At 41.3% G+C, this 20,506-nt stretch overlaps 1 protein-coding gene across 2 annotated transcripts in view; it reads left to right on the top strand.

Annotated features, from left to right (window-relative positions):
• scube3 (signal peptide, CUB domain, EGF-like 3) overlaps window positions 1-20,506 on the top strand; it is a 316,073-nt gene that overhangs the window by 233,859 nt on the left and 61,708 nt on the right. The window contains exon 7 of one of the 2 annotated variants that reach the window (XM_034172863.1): window positions 6,381-6,428. The exons of the other annotated variant lie outside the window; for it this stretch is intronic. Coding sequence (XP_034028754.1) covers window positions 6,381-6,428 — 48 coding nt within the window. The remainder of the gene's footprint in view (window positions 1-6,380; window positions 6,429-20,506) is intronic. 2 annotated transcript variants of the gene reach the window in all.

The following is a 20,506-nucleotide window of genomic DNA, read 5'->3' as shown; positions in this document are numbered from 1 at the left end:
AGAGATGTTTGGCGATGGTTATATCTTTGCAGGAGAACGAAAGTCCAAGTCTTCAGGGTCCTAGCGTTTCCTATTTTACTGTATGTTTGTGAGACTTGGAAGTTAACTAGTGACCTAAAATGGTCATTAGATGTGATTTGGGCTTGGTCTATCTGGAGGATCCTTTGGTACCGCTGGAATGTCTTTGTGTCAATCAAGTGGTAACATAGGGAGACTCACATGCATTGTGAGGGAGTGTTAGCTACAACGTATTGGCCTTGTGGTGCATTCCTCTGTGCATGAGCAAGCACAAAGTGTAGAGGACACCATCAGATGGAGAAGGTCAAAGAGATGGCCATGTGTCACCTGGCTGCAGCAGATTATTTCTTTGGAGAGATTGGGATGGATCAGTTGTCTTCCCGGGTGGTTGACATCCAGGACCTGGGGTGGTTCCATGGTGGGGTGGATACGGCAATGCGTCACACCAGTGCATGCTCCCAAACTCGACAGCAAAATATTGAGTTGCTTTGCATTGTCACTGGAGGAGAAAATTTGGTTTTCCTTTAGGATGTCATGGATCAGAACATGAGTTTCTCCTTTATGATATCATTGGGCAAAAATGCTTGTTCCCTTTTGATGTCATTGTGGTAGAATACGAGGTCTATCAGAAAATTATCCTACCTTTTTATTTTTTTTTAAAACTATATGGATTCGAATGACGTGCGATTACACCAATCATGCTTGAACCCTCGTGCGCATGTGTGTTTTTTTACGCGTGTCAGTGACGTAATTTCCCTGTGGGCAGTCCTTGAGTGAGATGTGGTCCCGCCCTCTGTGTGCACCGCGACAGGAAAAACACCTCCGTGTTGAAAACCATTTGTAAAATTCAGGCGGCTTTTGATGGCTTTCAACAAGTGAGTAACTGAGAAATTGTTTAACAGCTTGGCCATGTTCCAACTTGCCCGTTAAGGTTTCCAACGGAGGTGATTTTCCTGTCGCGACCCCCCGCGGTCGGGTCTGGCCCGACATGCGACTCTGCTCACACGTTCTTTCATTACAAAATGTCCGTTAACAATGGAATCTCCGAATAAACTCCTCATGCCGACTTCTTCTGAAAGTTCTCTGTTCTCTGACGACTTCCTGGGTCAACAGAGCCTGAAATGTGGAAGTTTTCAACTTGAAACGGCGAGACGCTGCCGCCTCGAAGCGCAGATCGCCGTCAGGCGCCGTGGGCCGTCCTTAAAGCGACACTACCAGACCAAAATCTCTCATCAGCCGTTAAAATTTTTACTGAAAACCAGCTGAATTTATCGAATGGTGTCCACTCAGTTGTGCCTTACAGTTTTGAAAAAAAATTAATCAAACAAAGCATCAGTCTCTGAGCCATTCCTAAACAATGAAAAAACGACGAGAGGGTGGACGACTCCTCACTCAAAGACTGCCCACAGGCGAATGACGTAACTGACAGGCGTGAAAAAACTCATGCATGCCCTCGAGGGTTCAAGCATGTCTGATGTAATCACACGTGATTCAAATCCATATGGTTTTTGAAAAAAATAATAAGGTCGGATACTTTTCTAATAGACCTCGTATTAAGGTTTTCCTTTATGATGTCAAAAGGCAAAGAGCTTTCTCACATCAGACCAAAGAAGTATTAATTAATTACCTGATTACATGTCCTTAGTTATAATCAGTCATTACCACTTGAAATCAAGAAAAATACTAGTGATGTGTTGGAGCGTTCTTTTGTTTTTCATGATTCCATAATTTTTTCCTCAGAATTGAGTGATTCCATTTTTTTTCCTCTGCTTGGTCTAAAAAAGTAACTGTTACTGACTGCCACAATTTTTTTTCCTTATTTCTTATAGTGTTTCTTAAAGCCAGAAAGTTGCCATTAGAAATGACTTTAGTTTTGTGTCATGTCTGTGATCTGCTTTTTTTTCTACAAAATTAAACAACTGAATGAACATCCTCCGAGGCCGGTGATTCCATAATTTTTGCCAGGGGTTGTAGATTACAACCCCAATTCCAATGAAGTTGGGATGTTGTGTGAAATGTAAATAAAAACAGAATACGATTTGCAAATCCTCTTCAACCTATATTCAACTGAATACACCACAAAGACAAGATATTTAATGTTCAAACTGATAAACTTTATTGTTTTTGTGCAAATATATGCTAATTTTGAAATAGATGCCTGCAAGACATTTCAAAAAAGCTGGGACAGGGGCAACAAAAGACTGGGAAAGCTGATGAATGCTCAAAGAACACCTAATTGGAAACAGGTGAGTGTCATGATTGGGTATAAAAGGAGCATCCCCAAAAAGCTCAGTCGTTCACAAGCAAAGATGGGACGAGGATCACCACTTTGTGAACAACTGCGTGAAATAATAGTCCAACAGTTTAAGAACAATGCTTCTCAATGTTCAAATGCAAGGAATTTAGGGATTCTATCATCTACAGTCCATAATCTAATCAGAAGATTCAGAGAATTTGGAGAACTTTCTGCACGTAAGCGGCAAGGCCGAAAACCAACATATATGCCCGTGACCCTCGATCCCTCAGGTGGCACTGCATTAAAAACCGACATCATTGTGTAAAGAATCTTACCACGTGGGTCAGGAACACAGGAAAACCATTGCTAGTTAACACAGTTCATCACTACATCTCCAAGTGCAAGTTAAAGCACCATCAATTCTCAAAGGTACATCCAGGTTTTGGAGCAACACATGCTGCCATCCAAGTAACGTCTTTTTCAGGGACGTCCCTGCTTATTTCAACAAGAAAATGCCAAGCTACATTCTGCACGTGTTACAACAGTGTGGCTTCGTAGTAAGAGTGCGGGTACTAGACTGGCCTGCCTGCAGTCCAGACCTGTCGCCCATTGAAAATGTGTGGCGCATTATGAAGCGCAAAATACAACAACGGAGACCCCGGACTGTTGGACAACTGAAGTCGTACATCAAGCAAGAAAGGGAAAGAATTCCACCTACAAAGCTTCAACAATTAGTGTCCTCAGTTCTCAAATGCTTATTGAGTGTTGTTAAAAGGAAAGGTGATGTAACACAGTGGTAAACATACCACTGTCCCACCTTTTTTGAAACGTGTTGCAGGCATCCATTTCAAAATAAGCAAATAATTGCAGAAAAACAAAGTTTATCAGTTTGAACATTAAATATCTTGTCTTTGTGGTGTATTCAGTTGAATATAGGTTGAACAGGATTTGCAAATAATTGTATTCTGCTTTTATTTACATTTTCCACAATGTCCCAACTTCATTGGAATTGGGATTGCAATATTCCTTACTGTTTTTTAAAATCCTCATATGACCTTTTTCACTTTGTTGGTGCATTAATAAAGACCCATTAATCACTGCAGCCATTTCAAGACCTGCATCATGGATAAATGTAGTTTATATTTTACTGAGACCTGGGCAGTCAGTGGGTTGAGGATGCATTGGAAATATCACCTTTATAAAAGTAATTAAAATCATTCACAAATCACGAGTCATAATTTCTTATATGTACACAAATACAATTACACTGTTTTCAAGTCAGTAACAATGTTATCCCCAGTGTGTTACACAGATTAATCTTAGATTTCGATTGATCACGTATTAACTGAATAAAATGAAATGTGTAATAATTTGATGGTTAAAGTTGATCTGATTGGCTCTATCTTTCAGCCTGCAGCATTAACCGCTCGCTGTCTGTCTGTCTGTGCTCACACTAACTCAGCTCGCACACAAGCAAAATCCACTTTGCTTTGTGTGAAATATCCATTTGCATGTGTGCATGTTGCAAGGTAACACTTTTGCCTTGATATGTCACTCACTACATTTTCAGAATGAGATGTTCCATCGTCCCTTTGCTCAGTTGTTGACAACGGTGCCCCTGTCTTTTCTCAGTGTCATCCTCCCCTCAGGATCTTATGTAACATACCTTAATTTGGAAGAGAAATCAACATGCTCTTATCCCAAGGACATTGACAGCATGATGTTCAGAGACTTATTTGATGTTTCTCACTATTGGCTGCAGAAGGTTCTGTCTGCATACAGATATACATCAATTTATCTGTCTTTGAAAAGTCTGCAATTGTCATTCCTTTGTCTTTGGAATCCTTGATTAGCAATAAAATAATAAATAATGTATTTTATATGGGAAGAAAAAAAATGAAGAAAAACTCCACACTGAAGACCCATTTTAATGACATTCACTATATTCTCTTATGCATTTTTGTGATGTGGAACAATGTGGAACAGCACCTTCTGAGTTGAGTAGGAATGAAGGGCCCTATCTTGTACCCAGTGTAAAAGTGGTGCACAGCACAGGTGTCATTGTTAGTTTTCAACCATATTTTCACACCCAGTGCACCTATAGTTTATGGTAACAAGTGTACTTTCATCCATTTGTGGTCTTCAAATGAGGTGTGGTCAGGCGCAGTTTTGGAGCATTGCTATTGTTAGGCAGCAGAAAGCCATTGCGCTAAAGACGTACAACATCCTGGTGAAAGTAGAGTATATTTCTGGTATTTATGCAGCACCATAATTAGATATATGCCTTTCATAGCAGCGTTCATGATGCACGTCCACTCTGCATGTACACACAGTGAAACTGCTGTGACAGCAATTAACAATTAATCAAAATAAAAATAAACACAAATGGCACTAGAGATCTGTGAGCAAGCGCACAAAAGGATACCCCTGCTCTGCCATGCGTCTTGCATGTATTATTTATTGGTGTCAGTAAATCATTTGTGATGAAACACCTGGTACCTGGAAATAACAAACCGGTCAACCTGTATTGAAGAGCCCAGCAAGTCTGTTTATTCATGAAAATAACAAATACAATGTAAAAAAGAAAACCACCCAATTTTCTTCCCTTGAAGATCTCAGAGTGGAATTAATCATCTTCATATGGTGTAAAATTTCACTGAATTCCACCAACCAACTGAGGAGAGGTTGTGCTTAAAGGACAGATGGCGTGCAATTCCTATACACACACATGCCCCCCTCCCCCCCCCCCCAAAAAATAAATAAATAAAATAAAATCGTAACCTGATTCCTTCAATGCGTCTTCTCAGGGAGCTTTGGCGGCTCACACAGTTTGACTCAGAAAACAGAAAACCTGTTGCTTGAGTGCACCAGCCAGCAAATCAAAGCACCAGATTCCAGCACACTGTGGCTCTTAAAGAGAATAAGAGATTGGTTTACTTCATGTTATACCCAAAACACACTCTGAACTAATTAAAGCTACAGTGTGTAGGATTTAGTGTCATCTTGTGGTGAGGTTGCAGATTGCATTATGCCACTGCCAGTCACAACTTTGTTCATGTTTTTTCTTCTTTGGTGACAGGGATTCATGCTTCCTCACCTTCTCTTGTGATAAGCAAGATGTATGGACCTCCATGTCACAAAAATGAGAGTTCTTGGAATGGTTAGCCTGCACTAACAACCAGCAGACAGGGCTTAGGGAGCAACTACTGATTTATTTTTTTCTTCCGTTTTTCAGCCACACTGCAAAATGTGAAAGGCGACTAAGGGCCTGGTCACATGGCACACAGTTTTAGCTAAGCGAAGGGAAAAAAGTCACAAAGTCACATATCGTCGAGAAAAAGTGGACGAATGAGCCTGGACTTCTCCCATCTGCGAGTGCAGAGCACATAAAAGGCTGAAACGAAACCGAAACTAACAAAAGAAAAACGAAGCCAACGGCGACCTTGATGCTTTAAAACAAAATCAAAATGAAGTGTCGGCGTGTGATCATTTCTGCAGCGAGTCTGTGGATAGCACAGACTCAAGGTATTGAGTCTGTGGATAGCACAGACTCAATACCTAAGATTGGGATTGGGCCTAAGTCTGTCCCTTTTAGGTGGCCGTATGAACATGGCTGTACAATATGGCGGCCTACATGAGGGGCCCCGCTCCAGTTTAGACATGAAGGGTTCATTCTAAGCTCATGAAAACACATTGATTCATTGTTGCAGGATGAACAGAAGTTTATGAATGCCATATTGCATTTATGCTAATCAAAAAAAAAGTAACCCACACACTGTAGCTTTAAGTAACTAAATATAAAGTCTTACTTTTGCTCAGGTTATGTGCCATGTAAATTGCAATGCTGAGTTGAAAACATCCCAAATGCACTTGTGCTGTGCACTTGACACCATGAGCTATAGAGCTTCAAGATGGGGCCCAAAATGTCAAAAACTTTGCTGTGCTGTCTTTGCCTCCTTGGGATGAAACCATGGTGGAGATACCCCTCTTAATTTTTTTTGGTACCATACAGGAATATTTCTTGTCTGCATTTACAAACAGACAGGATTCCTGTGTGGTTCAAGTGTATGGGCACTAAGAAGTGTTTTTACAATGTGTGTGTGTGTGTATGTGCGTGTGCGTGCAGGGGAGAGGAGCGTCCAGTCGCAGGCAGCCCCACAGCTGTTCCCCAATGGTAAATATGTGTTCCTCTGACCCCTCTCTCTGGGGGTCCGTGGGTGTGGGGAACCTCACAGACACTGATCGGGTCTTTCCCTCCCTGAGGGTCATCATCCTTCTGACCCTTGACCTCTGACTCCTCCCAACCTTCCTCTTTCTCGTGAATGCCCTCTGAGTAACAACCAAACCACACCTTTTCAAAACACAGCTGCAAACAAGGAGCTTCTGATCAGTGGGAGCAAAATGTAACCTCCAGGATAAATGAACAGAAGCATCCGGCACACCGTAGTAACACAGGCTACATGTAGCTTACACTGTGTCATGGTCATGGCCGTACTCACCACCCGTTCTGGGCGCAGTTAAGCTAACAGCTACTTAGCGAAGCAAACTTTTTCATTAGTGGATTTTGATTTTAAGTTTTTTGTTGCTTGTTTTTTTTTAGGTTTGACAGTCAAAAATGCTTGTGAACCTTAATACTGGATGTTTGGTCCTGTTGGACCTTATACACTATAGTCCAACAAACAAAAACAAAAACTGACATCACACAAAGGTAACAGGCATCACCTTGAGAACATGTCAAAGTAAATGCATTAATCAGATTATTAAAATTAGTTTACATGTATATTTTTTAATATTTCTTACTTACTGTTTTATCTACTGTGAATGTGTTTTGAATGGAAAACTACTGTTTTTCATTTGTTCATTGAATTATTTATGTACATCATCATTATGATCACATCTTAGCATGCTAAACCTTTTTGGGAACCTCAAATGTTTATGCAACTTCATATGAAAGATTCAGCTCTTTAAGTCAGTTTTTTGGATTTTAGAGCCAAAAACCACAGGCCAAATCTAAATTAGCTTTTTAAAAAAGTTAGCTGTCACGTCAGATAAACGTTTTAGCAGTTTATCAGTTTAGCATTATCACAGTTAACTTGGCAGATAGATATCAAAGCTAACCTTTAGGTTAACTATGCCCACCAGGGCTGAGCAATATCCAGAAATGTAGAATTGTAATTCTGCGTCAGCTCAGTTCAGCTCAAATTCAAGAATTTAACTGAATTTTGTACAAAGTATTCACCTGATGTAAAACCTGATGTCCTGTGCACCAGCAACATTTCTTGGATATTGTATTGTGAACTGTTTTTGTAATTTGTGTCAGTAGCATGGCCCAAGCAGAGGGTCACCCCTTTGAGTCTGGTCTGCTTGAGGTTTCTTCCTCAGACAGAGTTTTTCCTCACCACTGGCGCCTGTACTTGCTCTGGGGATTGGTAAGGTTAGACCTTACTTGTGTAAAGCGCCATGAGGCAACTTTGTTGTGATTTGGTGCTATATAAATGAAAATAAATCGATTTGAATTGAAATTCACAGCGCTTCACACGCATCACTACAGCCTTATCCCAAAATGGAGTAAATTAACTTTTTCCCCTCACAATTCTACTCACAACACCCCATAATGACAACATGAAAAAAGCTTCTTTTTTCTTTTTCTTTTCTTTTTTTTTTGTTTTTGAAAATTTATTAAAACTAAAAACTAAATTCACATATGCAGTGGTCCCTCACTATAATGCGGTTCACCTTTCGCGGCCTCGCAGTTTCGCAGATTTTTTTTTTGCAATTTTGCATGCTTTTTTTTTTTTTTACAGTGCATTGTGTTCTGCGTCCTTATCAGGCGGGCCAGTCACGGCACTGGTCGGCATCACCGCGATTGCTCTCACTGCCTCCGATGCGTTTTCTGCAGGCACGGTAAACGCAGCAGCGAGCCACTCACACCGCCCTCCTGTCTGCTGTGTGGAGCTGCGCCAAATCTGGCAACAGGTCCAGAGACTACGCTTGCTGTTTTGATGCGGATGTTGAGGCAGTGAGCGAAGGGAGAGTTCTGCATGTGTCTGTTTATAATCTTCTCACCCAGAAGAAAAAAGAGAGTGCTTACACAGGAGACAAAAGTAAGAAAACGTTAATGCCTGTTTAAGAAAAGTGTATAAAGTGTGTATTGAGGGGTTTTACAGCCTTAAAACATCTATAATAATTGCAAAAAATCGCGCTGACTACTTCACGGATTTCGCTTATCGCGGGTTATTTTTAGAACGTAACTCCCGCGATAAACGAGGGACCACTGTATATAAGTATTCGCACCCTTTGCTCAATACTTTGTTGATACACATTTGGCAGCAATTACAGCCTCAAGTCTTCTTGAATATGATGCCAGAAGTTGGCGCATCTAACTTTGGGCAGTTTTGTCTATTCCTCTTTGCAGCACTTCTTAAGCTCCATCAGGTTGGATGCATCGGTGCGCAGCCATTTTCAGATCTCTTCAGAGATGTTCCATCGGATTTAGGTCTGGGCTCTGGGTCGGCAACTCAAGGATATTCACAGAGTTGTCATGAAGCCACTCCTTTGATATCTTGGCTGTGTGCGTAGGGCCATTGTCCTGCTGAAAGATGAATCCTCACCGCAGTATGAGGTCAAGACCGCTGTGGAGCAGGTTTTCATCCAGGATGTCTCTGTACATTGCTGCATTCATCTTTCCCTCAATCCTGACTAGTCTCCCAGTTCCTGCCACTGAAAAACACCCCCTCAGCATGATGCTGTCACCACCATGATTCACTGTAGGGATGGTGTCTGGTTTCCTCCAAACATGACACCTGGTATTCACGCAGAAGAGTTCAGTCTTTGTCTCATCAGACTGATGAATTTTGTTTCTCATTGTCCTTCAGGTGCCTTTTGGCAAACTCCAGGTGGGCTGCCATGTACCTTCCATCTGGCCACTCTACCATACAAGCCTGATTGTTGGATTGCTGCAGAGATGGTTGTCCTTCTGGATCCTCTCTCCACAGAGGAATGCTGGAGCTCTGACAGAGTGACCATCAGGTTTTTGGTCGCTGTCCTGACTAAGGCCCTTCTCCCCCGCTCGCTCAGTTTAGACGGGCGGCCAGCTCTAGGAAAAGCCCTGGTGAATCCAAACTTCTTCCATTTACGGATGATGAAGGCCACTGTGCCCATTCAGACCTTCAAAGCAGCAGAAATGTTTCTGTACCCTTCCCCAGATTGGTGCCTCGAGACAATCCTGTCTCAGAGGTCTACAGACAATTCCTTTGAATTCATGCTTGGTTTGTGCTCTGTCATGCACTGTCAACTGTGGGATGTTATATGTAAGACAGGTGTGTGCCTTTTATAAATCATGTCCAGTCAACTGAATTTACCCCAGGTGGACTCCAATGAAGCTGTAGAAACATCTTAAGGATGATCAGTGGAAACAGGGTGCACCTGAGCTCAATCTTCATGGCAAAGGCTGTGAATATTTATGTACATGTGATGCCTTAGTATATATAATTTTTAATAAATTTGCAAAAATACCAAAAAATTTTCTGCATTGTCATTATGGGGTATTGCATATAGAATTTTGAGGGGAAAATATAATTTAATCCATTTTGTAATAAGGCTGTAACATAACAAAATGTGGGAAAAGTGAAGCGCTGTGAATGCTTTTGGGATACACTGTAACTCTGTTAGAATTTCCAACACAGTGGGCCAAGTGGAAACAAATGCATTTGTTTTGCAAAGTGGTCTAATTTTTTTTATGAGCAGATATGGCAAAGAAAGCAGGAAAATCGACCCATAAATGCGTGAGGTGGAATCAAACCTGGATACATCAAAGAGACTTATGGTTTAATTATGCAATAAAGGAGACAAAGGCTGTTCTCAGAGGAGCAGCCTGTGCCAGAATGGAAGCGACTGTATTTTAATCTTAACATTTGTTAGTGATACTTATTTCTGCTTTATGTACACAAAGCTTCAATCTGACCTATTTTGGGATTTTTGTATCCTAGATTTTTCCTCTCTGGAGTGTCCTTGAATGAGAATGTTTGCAAGCTGTTTTGGTTTTATCTTTGTCTTTGTGTGGTTTAGATATTATTGAGAGCATCCTGACTCCAGCTTTGGCTGAGTTTTCGTTACAAATGCCGCGTTGTTTGCTGAATGATGGATCGTTTTCACCAGAGTCATTTATTCTCAGTCATCCTCACTCAAGGGAATTCTTTGCCTTGTGACTTTTTATGAGTTCTGTCCACTTATCCTTTAATATATTTTTTTGTGGTTGTTGTAAATGGTTGATGACAAGTTGTATTGAGGTCGTTTCAGCAACAGTTGTGATGTGAGAACAGCTGCGACTATAAATCCTCTGACTACTGTTAGGAGCTCATAGTGTAAAACACATACTGTGGAGGCTCAGCCCAACCGCCGTATCATATCATATGAGGGGATATTTACTAAAGTCTGCTCTGAATCCATTTCACACAAACCCACACACATACTGTCTCTGTCTGTAATGTCACAACTATTCCTTTGCACGTCTTCACATATGATCATTACAGCTTGGTGAGACCGCTGCCTGACTAAGCATTCTGGAGGCATGTCGTGACACCGTCTCATTGTGTCATAACCTGTGTCAACACCGGGATGCAGCATTAGCTGAAAGCTCTCGCTCTACCCAGTAATCATGTGCAACAATTCATCATGTACAAAGATTATGAATCAAAAAAAAGAATTTTCTGTGTCAACTTGAAAGCCAGCGTTCTCACACACACACACATAGACATTCACTGGCCACGTTATTAGGTACACCTGTTTAATTGGCAGCAACTGAGTGCATTTAAGCATCTAGCCGTGGTGAAGATGACTTGAAGTTCAAACTGAGCATAAGAATGAGGAGGAAAGGGAATTTAGGTGACTTTGAAAGTATCATGGTTGTTGGTGCCAGGCAGGTTGATCTGAGTATTTCAGAACCTACTGATCTCGTGGGATTTTCCACACACAACCGTCTGTAAGGTTTACAGAGAATGGTCTGAAAAACAGACGCTATACAGTGAGTAACAGTTGTGTGGAGAAAAATGTCTTGTTGATGTTGCAGGTCAGAGGAGAATGAGCAGACTGGTAGAATGGGCGACTTTGTGATGCTGTTATGTCAGTGTGGGCCAACGTCTCTGAGGACTGTTTCTAGAACTTTGTTGAATCCATGCCATGAAGAATTAAGACAGTTCTGAATTAAGACAGCAAGGTGTACCTAATAAAGTGGTGTATGTATATATATATATATATATATATATATATATATATATATATATATATATATATATATATATATATATACGAGGTCTATTAGAAAAGTATCTGACCTTATTATTTTTTTCAAAAACCATATGGATTTGAATCACGTGTGATTGCGTCAGACAAGCTTGAACCCTCGTGCGCATGCGTGAGTTTTTCCACGCCTGTCAGTTGTGTCATTCGCCTGTGAGCAGGCTTTGAGTGAGGAGTGGTCCAGCCCCTCGGCGGATTTCATTGTCAGGAAATGGCGAAATGATTTGGGCTTTTTTTGCATCAGAATTTTTTCAGAAACTGTTAGAGACTGGCAGCTGGAAACCATTCGAGGCTTCGCACGTCACGACCGATTTGCTGATGGAGCGAGACAAAGGAACACCTCCGTTTTGGTCTCACAGGACGGCTTTGAGAAGGCGTTCAGACAGCTGTCGGTGGTTTTTCCATCGAGTGATTATCCGAGAAATTGTGGACGTGCCTGGACATGCCAGAACATGTCCCGTGAGGCTGCATCACGGTGTTGCTGTGCGCCATGCAGCACCGCCGCGACGCGCGAAGCCTCCACTCCTCCTTCCATGACAAAAACTCCTGTATCAGTGGAATGTGCCATTCAGTTCCAAACTGGACGCTGTGTTTTATCCGGGACGTCATCTGACTAGCACAGGAATTGTGAAAAGACGTGGACATCAGCACTTTTTCGGCACATTGAGACAGATGTGCGGAGGAATTCCGTGCGTCGCGGCGGTGCCGCATGGCACAAAGCAACGCCGTGATGAAGCCTCACGGGACATGTTCTGGCATGTCCAGGCACATCCACAATTTCTCGGATAATCACTCGATGGAAAAACCACCGACAGCTGTCTGAACGCCTTCTCAAAGCCGTCCTGTGAGACCAAAACGGAGGTGTTCCTTTGTCTCGCTCCATCAGCAAATCGGTCGTGACGCGCGAAGCCTCCGCTCGGCTTTCCGTGACAAAATCTCTTGTTAAAAGTGAAATCTGCCAGAAAATGGTTGATGTCCAGCTCTTGTGATAACCAGAGAAAGTGCACACGATGGTCCCGGCACCACAGAGCCATCCGTTTAGAAATGATCCGGTGGTTTGTGGCTCTCGATGGCGGCACGGAGCGGGGCGCGCCAAGCGTCCTTAAAGCCATCCTTAAAGCTGCAGTAACAGTCCTTATTCTCTGTGAAGCCCGTAAAATTTTCACCGAAAGCCAGATAAATTTTTCGAATGGTTTCCAGGTGCCAGTCTAACAGTTTCTGAAAAAATTCTGATGGAAAAAAAGCCCAAATCATTCCACCATTTCCTGACAATGAAAATCCGCTGAGGGGGCTGGACCACTCCTCACTCAAAGCCTGCTCACAGGCGAATGACACAACCGACAGGCGTGGAAAAACTCACGCATGCGCACGAGGGTTCAAGCTTGTCTGACGCAATCACACGTGATTCAAATCCATATGGTTTTTGAAAAAAATAATAAGGTCAGATACTCGTATATATATATATATATATATATATATATATATATATATATATATATATATATATATATATATATATATATATATATATATATAATCACCTCTCACCCCCTGGGGAGAGTGTTATGTGTGTTCCTCCAGCTTGGGTCCTCTACCAGTGGCCTTATATTTGAGAGTTCTGTGCAGTATCTTAGCTGTTCCTAGGACTGCACTCTTCTGGGCAGAGACCTCTGATGTTGTGCATAGAATATGCTGGAGCCCCTCTTCTGGGGATTAAAGCTCCTCACGTTCCTCTTTCCACTGAAATGACTTTGGACTTTACCTACACACTGCTCCAGTAGGTCCTTCAGCCCTTGGTGCTTCTTGATTTTTTTTCCATGCTCCTTCTTAAAGCAACTGGATAGTGTAGTGGTAGAATTACTGTCCATGGAACAACCAATCGAGGACATACATCCTGTAAGGGTCTCCAGGCGGTGGACCCCAACACCCCCCCTCCATTGTTACCCCCCCCCCCCCAGCCTACTTCAAAACATGAGCGAGAGACATATAAATAAAGCCATACCGACTCGGATTTTGCCCGGATTGACAAGTTCTGTGTCAGTTGTTGAGGAATCAGGACACATTTATGGGAAATGAGCTACCGGAACAAGACATACATGGACAAGGACTGACAAGATGTATATAATGGGGGGATTTAGTTCCCTATTTGAGATTGCGCTTTTCTAAAAAATTCTTTGGTGCTGGCAGAAACACTTGGTGGAACATAGGTGTCCTTGTGGCCAACTCCATTTGCTGGAGTCCTTATCACAGAGGCACCTGCTTGCTGGATTATGCACAGAGAAATCCACTACAAGGCCACAATGTCGTAGCTGAGGTTCCCTCACAATGCAAATGATACCTCATGACCATCTTAGTAAGTTTAAGTAACTTGTCTTTTAAATCAAATCAAATCAATTTTATTTATATAGCACCAAATCACAACAAACAGTTGCCCCAAGGCGCTCTATATTGCAAGGCAAGGCCATACAATAATTACGGAAAAACCCCAACGGTCAAAACGACCCCCTGTGAGCAAGCACTTCTGCTGGGACTGGTTGGGGCTGAGGGAGAGAACCAGGAAAAAGACATGCTGTGGAGGGGAGCAGAGATCAATCACTAATGATTAAATGCAGAGTGGTGCATACAGAGAAAAAAGAGAAAGAAACACTCAGTGCATCATGGGAACCCCCCAGCAGTCTAAGTCTATAGCAGCATAACTAAGGGATGGTTCAGGGTCACCTGATCCAGCCCTAACTATAAGCTTTAGCAAAAAGGAAAGTTTTAAGCCTAATCTTAAAAGTAGAGAGGGTGTCTGTCTCCCTGATCCGAATTGGGAGCTGGTTCCAGAGGAGAGGAGCCTGAAAGCTGAAGGCTCTGCCTCCCATTCTACTCTTACAAACCCTAGGAACTACAACTAAGCCTGCAGTCTGAGAGCGAAGTGCTCTATTGGGGTGATATGGTACTATGAGGTCCCTAAGATAAGATGGGACCTGATTAATTAGTTTGATGAATTAGTTTTTCAGCATCACTCTGAGACAAGACCTTTCTAATTTTAGAGATATTGCGCAAATGCAAAAAAGCAGTCCTACATATTTGTTTAATATGCGCATTGAATGACATATCCTGATCAAAAATGACTCCAAGATTTCTCACAGTATTACTAGAGGTCAGGGTAATGCCATCCAGAGTAAGGATCTGGTTAGACGCCATGTTTCTAAGATTTGTGGGGCCAAGTACAATAACTTCAGTTTTATCTGAGTTTAAAAGCAGGAAATTAGAGGTCATCCATGTCTTTATGTCTGTAAGACAATCCTGCAGTTTAGCTAATTGGTGTGTGTCCTCTGGCTTCATGGATAGATAAAGCTGGGTATCATCTGCGTAACAATGAAAATTTAAGCAATGCTGTCTAATAATACTGCCTAAGGGAAACATGTATAAAGTGAATAAAATTGGTCCTAGCACAGAACCTTGTGGAACTCCATAATTAACCTTAGTCTGTGAAGAAGATTCCCCATTTACATGAACAAATTGTAATCTATTAGATAAATATGATTCAAACCACCGCAGCGCAGTGCCTTTAAAAAGCAGCACTGAGGTCTAACAGAACAAGCACAGAGATGAGTCCACTGTCTGAGGCCATAAGAAGATCATTTGTAACCTTCACTAATGCTGTTTCTGTACTATGATGAATTCTAAAACCTGACTGAAACTCTTCAAATAGACCATTCCTCTGCAGATGATCAGTTAGCTGTTTTACAACTACCCTTTCAAGAATTTTTGAGAGAAAAGGAAGGTTGGAGATTGGCCTATAATTAGCTAAGATAGCTGGGTCAAGTGATGGCTTTTTAAGTAATGGTTGAATTACTGCCACCTTAAAAGCCTGTGGTACATAGCCAACTAATAAAGATAGATTGATCATATTTAAGATCGAAGCATTAATTAATGGTAGGGCTTCCTTGAGCAGCCTGGTAGGAATGGGGTCTAATAGACATGTTGATGGTTTGGAGGAAGTAACTAATGAAAATAACTCAGACAGAACAATCAGAGAGAAAGAGTCTAACCAAATACCGGCATCACTGAAAGCAGCCAAAGATAACGATATGTCTTTGGGATGGTTATGAGTAATTTTTTCTCTAATAGTTAAAATTTTATTAGCAAAGAAAGTCATGAAGTCATTACTAGTTAAAGTTAAATGAATACTCGGCTCAATAGAGCTCTGACTCTTTGTCAGCCTGGCTACAGTGCTGAAAAGAAACCTGGGGTTGTTCTTATTTTCTTCAATTAGTGATGAGTAGTAAGATGTCCTAGCTTTACGGAGGGCTTTTTTTATAGAGCAACAGACTCTTTTTCCAGGCTAAGTGAAGATCTTCTAAATTAGTGAGATGCCATTTCCTCTCCAACTTACAGGTTATCTGCTTTAAGCTGCGAGTTTGTGAGTTATACCACAGAGTCAGGCACTTCTGATTTAAGGCTCTCTTTTTCAGAGAGCTACAGCATCCAAAGTTGTCTTCAGTGATGATGTAAAACTATTGACGAGATACTGTATCTCACTCACAGAGTTTAGGTAGCTACTCTGCACTGTGTTGGTATATGGCATTAGAGAACATAAAGAAGGAATCATATCCTTAAACCTAGTTACAGCGCTTTCTGAAAGACTTCTAGTGTAATGAAACTTATTCCCCACTGCTGGGTAGTCCATCAGAGTAAATGTAAATGTTATTAAGAAATGATCAGACAGAAGGGAGTTTTCAGGGAATACTGTTAAGTCTTCAATTTCCATACCATAAGTCAGAACAAGATCTAAGATATGATTAAAGTGGTGGGTGGACTCATTTACATTTTGAGCAAAGCCAATTGAGTCTAATAATAGATCAAATGCAGTGTTGAGGCTGTCATTCTCAGCATCTGTGTGGATGTTAAAATCGGCCACTATAATTATCTTACCTGAGCTAAGCACTAAGTCAGACAAAAGGTCTGAAAATTCACAGAGAAACTCACAGACCAGGTGGACGATAGATAATAACAAATAAAACTGGCTTTTGGGACTTCCAATTTGGATGGACAAGACTAAGAGTCAAGCTTTCAATGAATTAAAGCTCTGTCTGGGTTTCTGATTAATTAATAAGCTGGAATGGAAGATTGTTGCTAAGCCTCGGCCCGTGCTACGAGCGTTCTGGCAGTTAGTGTGACTCGGGGGTGTTGACTCATTTAAACTAACATATTCATCCTGCTGTAACCAGGTTTCTGTAAGGCAGAGTAAATCAATATGTTGATCAATTATTATATCATTTACTAACAGGGACTTAGAAGAGAGAAACCTAATGTTTAATAGACCACATTTAACTGTTTTAGTCTGTGGTGCAGTTGAAGGTGCTATATTATTTTTTCTTTTTGAATTTTTATGCTTAAATACATTTTTGCTGGTTATTGGTGGTGTGGGAGCAGGCACCGTCTCTACAGGGATGGGGTAATGAGGGGATGGCAGGGGGAGAGAAGCTGCAGAGAGGTGTGTAAGACTACAACTCTGCTTCCTGGTCCCAACCCTGGATAGTCACAGTTTGGAGGATTTAAGAAAATTGGCCAGATTTCTAGAAATGAGAGCTGCTCCATCCAAAGTGGGATGGATGCCGTCTCTCCTAACAAGACCAGGTTTTCTCCAGAAGCTTTGCCAATTATCTATGAAGCCCACCTCATTTTTTAATACAAAGTCATTCCCACAATATTGTAAATATACACAGTGCACAATAATTAACCCATCCTTGACATCTGTGCATGCTTCCATACCACTGCTTAGTTTAATTGGTAGTCAGCCTGATACCGAGGTATAAAAAGCAATGCATCAGTTGCTGTTGCACATCTCTTATAGGCAATAACAGGCAACGCTGTCATTTATTAGTTCATATTATGACTCATTAATTGAATAAATGCAGGCTTTACACATCCTGCACCTTACTTTGTGCTCACATTATGTGTAAAGTAAATGGCTAAAGGCCTAAATGCACTTACGCTATCTGCTTTAGACAGTGTGCCATAGCTCATCAAGATGAGGCTCATGGTTTGTGCCTTCATTTGTCAATTGTCTTGTTGAACAAGATATTCTGTCCCAATATTTTGCCTTCAGCATCAACAGCCACCACAGTCTCTTAAACCGCCGTCTATAAAACGGCTTTATTACTTCAGATTACATCACTTGTAAGCACCTGTTATGTTTTGAAACATAATTTGAGTGTGCAGCTGAGTTTTATTTGAGAGAAAGTCTTTAGTTGTGTTTCATAATGGCTGCTGCAGGCGCTACAGTTTTAGATTTAAGTGAAGAGGATTAGCTGTTTCCCCAAAGGGATCCTCACTCCATAAAAACAACTAGTGCAGCTGCATTCCCTCTGCAGCGCCACTTGCGAGCTGCTATCTAGTCCGTCATTGTGAAGTCTCTCGCTAGTGCAACTGTGCAAACTCTTGCCAGGTCCACCGAGAAGTGCTACAGCAAGATAACCAGAATGTTCTGGTTTGCAAAGAGTCTGTTTTGTATTTGCGCTAAAGCGTTTGAGAGCATTTGTAAAGCTGCCAAGTTCCATTACGGCGCAAACCGGTGTCTCATGTGCAAACAGATGTAACCTGTAGTGTTGCCTGAAATGAAGTTTGTCATTGTGTTGAGATGAGATTCCAGCTGTTCTGTCTTGACTGACCTTCCTCCCTTACAGTAGTGTTCAGAATAATAGTAGTGCTATGTGACTAAAAAGATTAATCCAGGTTTTGAGTATATTTCTTACTGTTACATGGGAAACAAGGTACCAGTAGATTCAGTAGTTTCTCACAAATCCAACAAGACCAAGCATTCATGATATGCACACTCTTAAGGCTATGAAATTTGGCTATTAGTAAAAAAAAAAAAAAGTAGAAAAGGGGGTGTTCATAATAATAGTAGCATCTGCTGTTGACGCTACAAACTCAAAACTGTTATGTTCAAACTGCTTTTTTTAGCAATCCTGTGAATCACTAAACTAGTATTTAGTTGTATAACCACAGTTTTTCATGATTTCTTCACATCTGCGAGGCATTAATTTTGTTGGTTTGGAACCAAGATTTTGCTCGTTTACTAGTGTGCTTAGGGTCACTGTCTTGTTGAAACACCCATTTCAAGGGCATGTCCTCTTCAGCATAAGGCAACATGACCTCTTCAAGTATTTTGACATATCTAAACTGATCCATGATATCTGGTATGCGATATATAGGTCCAACACCATAGTAGGAGAAACATGCCCATATCATGATGCTTGCACCACCATGCTTCACTGTCTTCACTGTGAACTGTGACTTGAATTCAAAGTTTGGGGGTGGTCTCACAAACTGTCTGCGGCCCTTGGACCCAAAAAGAACAATTTTACTCTCATCAGTCCACAAAATATTCCTCCATTTCTCTTTAGGCCAGTTGATGTGTTTTTTGGCAAATTGTAACCTCTTCTGCACATGTCCAACCTTCCTTTTCTCTCAAAAATTCTTGAAAGGGTAGTTTTAAAACAGCTAACTGATCATCTACAGAGGAATGGTCTATTTGAAGAGTTTCAGTCAGGGTTTAGAATTCATCATAGTACAGAAACAGCATTAGTGAAGGTTACAAATGATCTTCTTATGGCCTCAGACAGTGGACTCATCTCTGTGCTTGTTGTTAGACCTCAGTGCTGCTTTTGATACTGTTGACCATAAAATTTTATTACAGATTAGAGCATGCCATAGGTATTAAAGGCACTGCGCTGAGGTGGTTTGAATCATATTTATCTAATAGATTACAATTTGTTCATGTAAATGGGGAATCTTCTTCACAGACTAAGGTTAATTATGGAGTTCCACAAGGTTCTGTGCTAGGACCAATTTTATTCACTTTATACGTTTCCCTTAGGTAGTATTATTAGACGGCATTGCTTAAATTTTCATTGTTACACAGATACCCAGCTTTACCTATCCATGAAGCCAGAGGACACACACCAATTAGCTAAACTGCAGGATTGTCTTACAGACATAAAGACATGGATGACCTCTAATTTCCTGCTTTTAAACTCAGATAAAACTGAAGTTATTGTACTTGGCCCCACAAATCTTAGAAACATGGTGTCTAACCAGATCCTTACTCTGGATGGCATTACCCTGACCTCTAGTAATACTGTGAGAAATCTTGGAGTCATTTTTGATCAGGATATGTCATTCAGTGCGCATATTAAACAAATATGTAGGACTGCTTTTTTGCATTTGCGCAATATCTCTAAAATTAGAAAGGTCTTGTCTCAGAGTGATGCTGAAAAACTAATTCATGCATTTATTTCCTCTAGGCTGGACTATTGTAATTCATTATTATCAGGTTGTCCTAAAAGATCCCTGAAAAGCCTTCAGTTAATTCAAAATGCTGCAGCTAGAGTACTGACAGGGACTAGAAGGAGAGAGCATATCTCACCCATATTGGCCTCTCTTCATTGGCTTCCTGTTAATTCTAGAATAGAATTTAAAATTCTTACTCTTACTTATAAGGTTTTGAATAATCAGGTCCCATCTTATCTTAGGGACCTCATAGTACCATATCACCCCAATAGAGCGCTTCGCTCTCAGACTGCAGGCTTACTTGTAGTTCCTAGGGTTTGTAAGAGTAGAATGGGAGGCAGAGCCTTCAGCTTTCAGGCTCCTCTCCTGTGGAACCAGCTCCCAATTCAGATCAGGGAGACAGACACCCTCTCTACTTTTAAAATTAGGCTTAAAACTTTCCTTTTTGCTAAAGCTTATAGTTAGGGCTGGATCAGGTGACCCTGAACCATCCCTTAGTTATGCTGCTATAGACTTAGACTGCTGATGCACTGAGTGTTTCCTTCTCTTTTTGCTCTGTATGCACCACTCTGCATTTAATCATTAGTGATTGATCTCTGCTCCCCTCCACAGCATGTCTTTTTCCTGGTTCTCTCCCTCAGCCCCAACCAGTCCCAGCAGAAGACTGCC

This window comes from Thalassophryne amazonica, chromosome 6 (assembly GCF_902500255.1).
Source record: "Thalassophryne amazonica chromosome 6, fThaAma1.1, whole genome shotgun sequence".
NCBI lineage: Eukaryota > Metazoa > Chordata > Actinopteri > Batrachoidiformes > Batrachoididae > Thalassophryne > Thalassophryne amazonica.
Note: the sequence above shows the minus strand (reverse complement) of the source record. Positions and strands in the feature narration are given on the sequence as shown.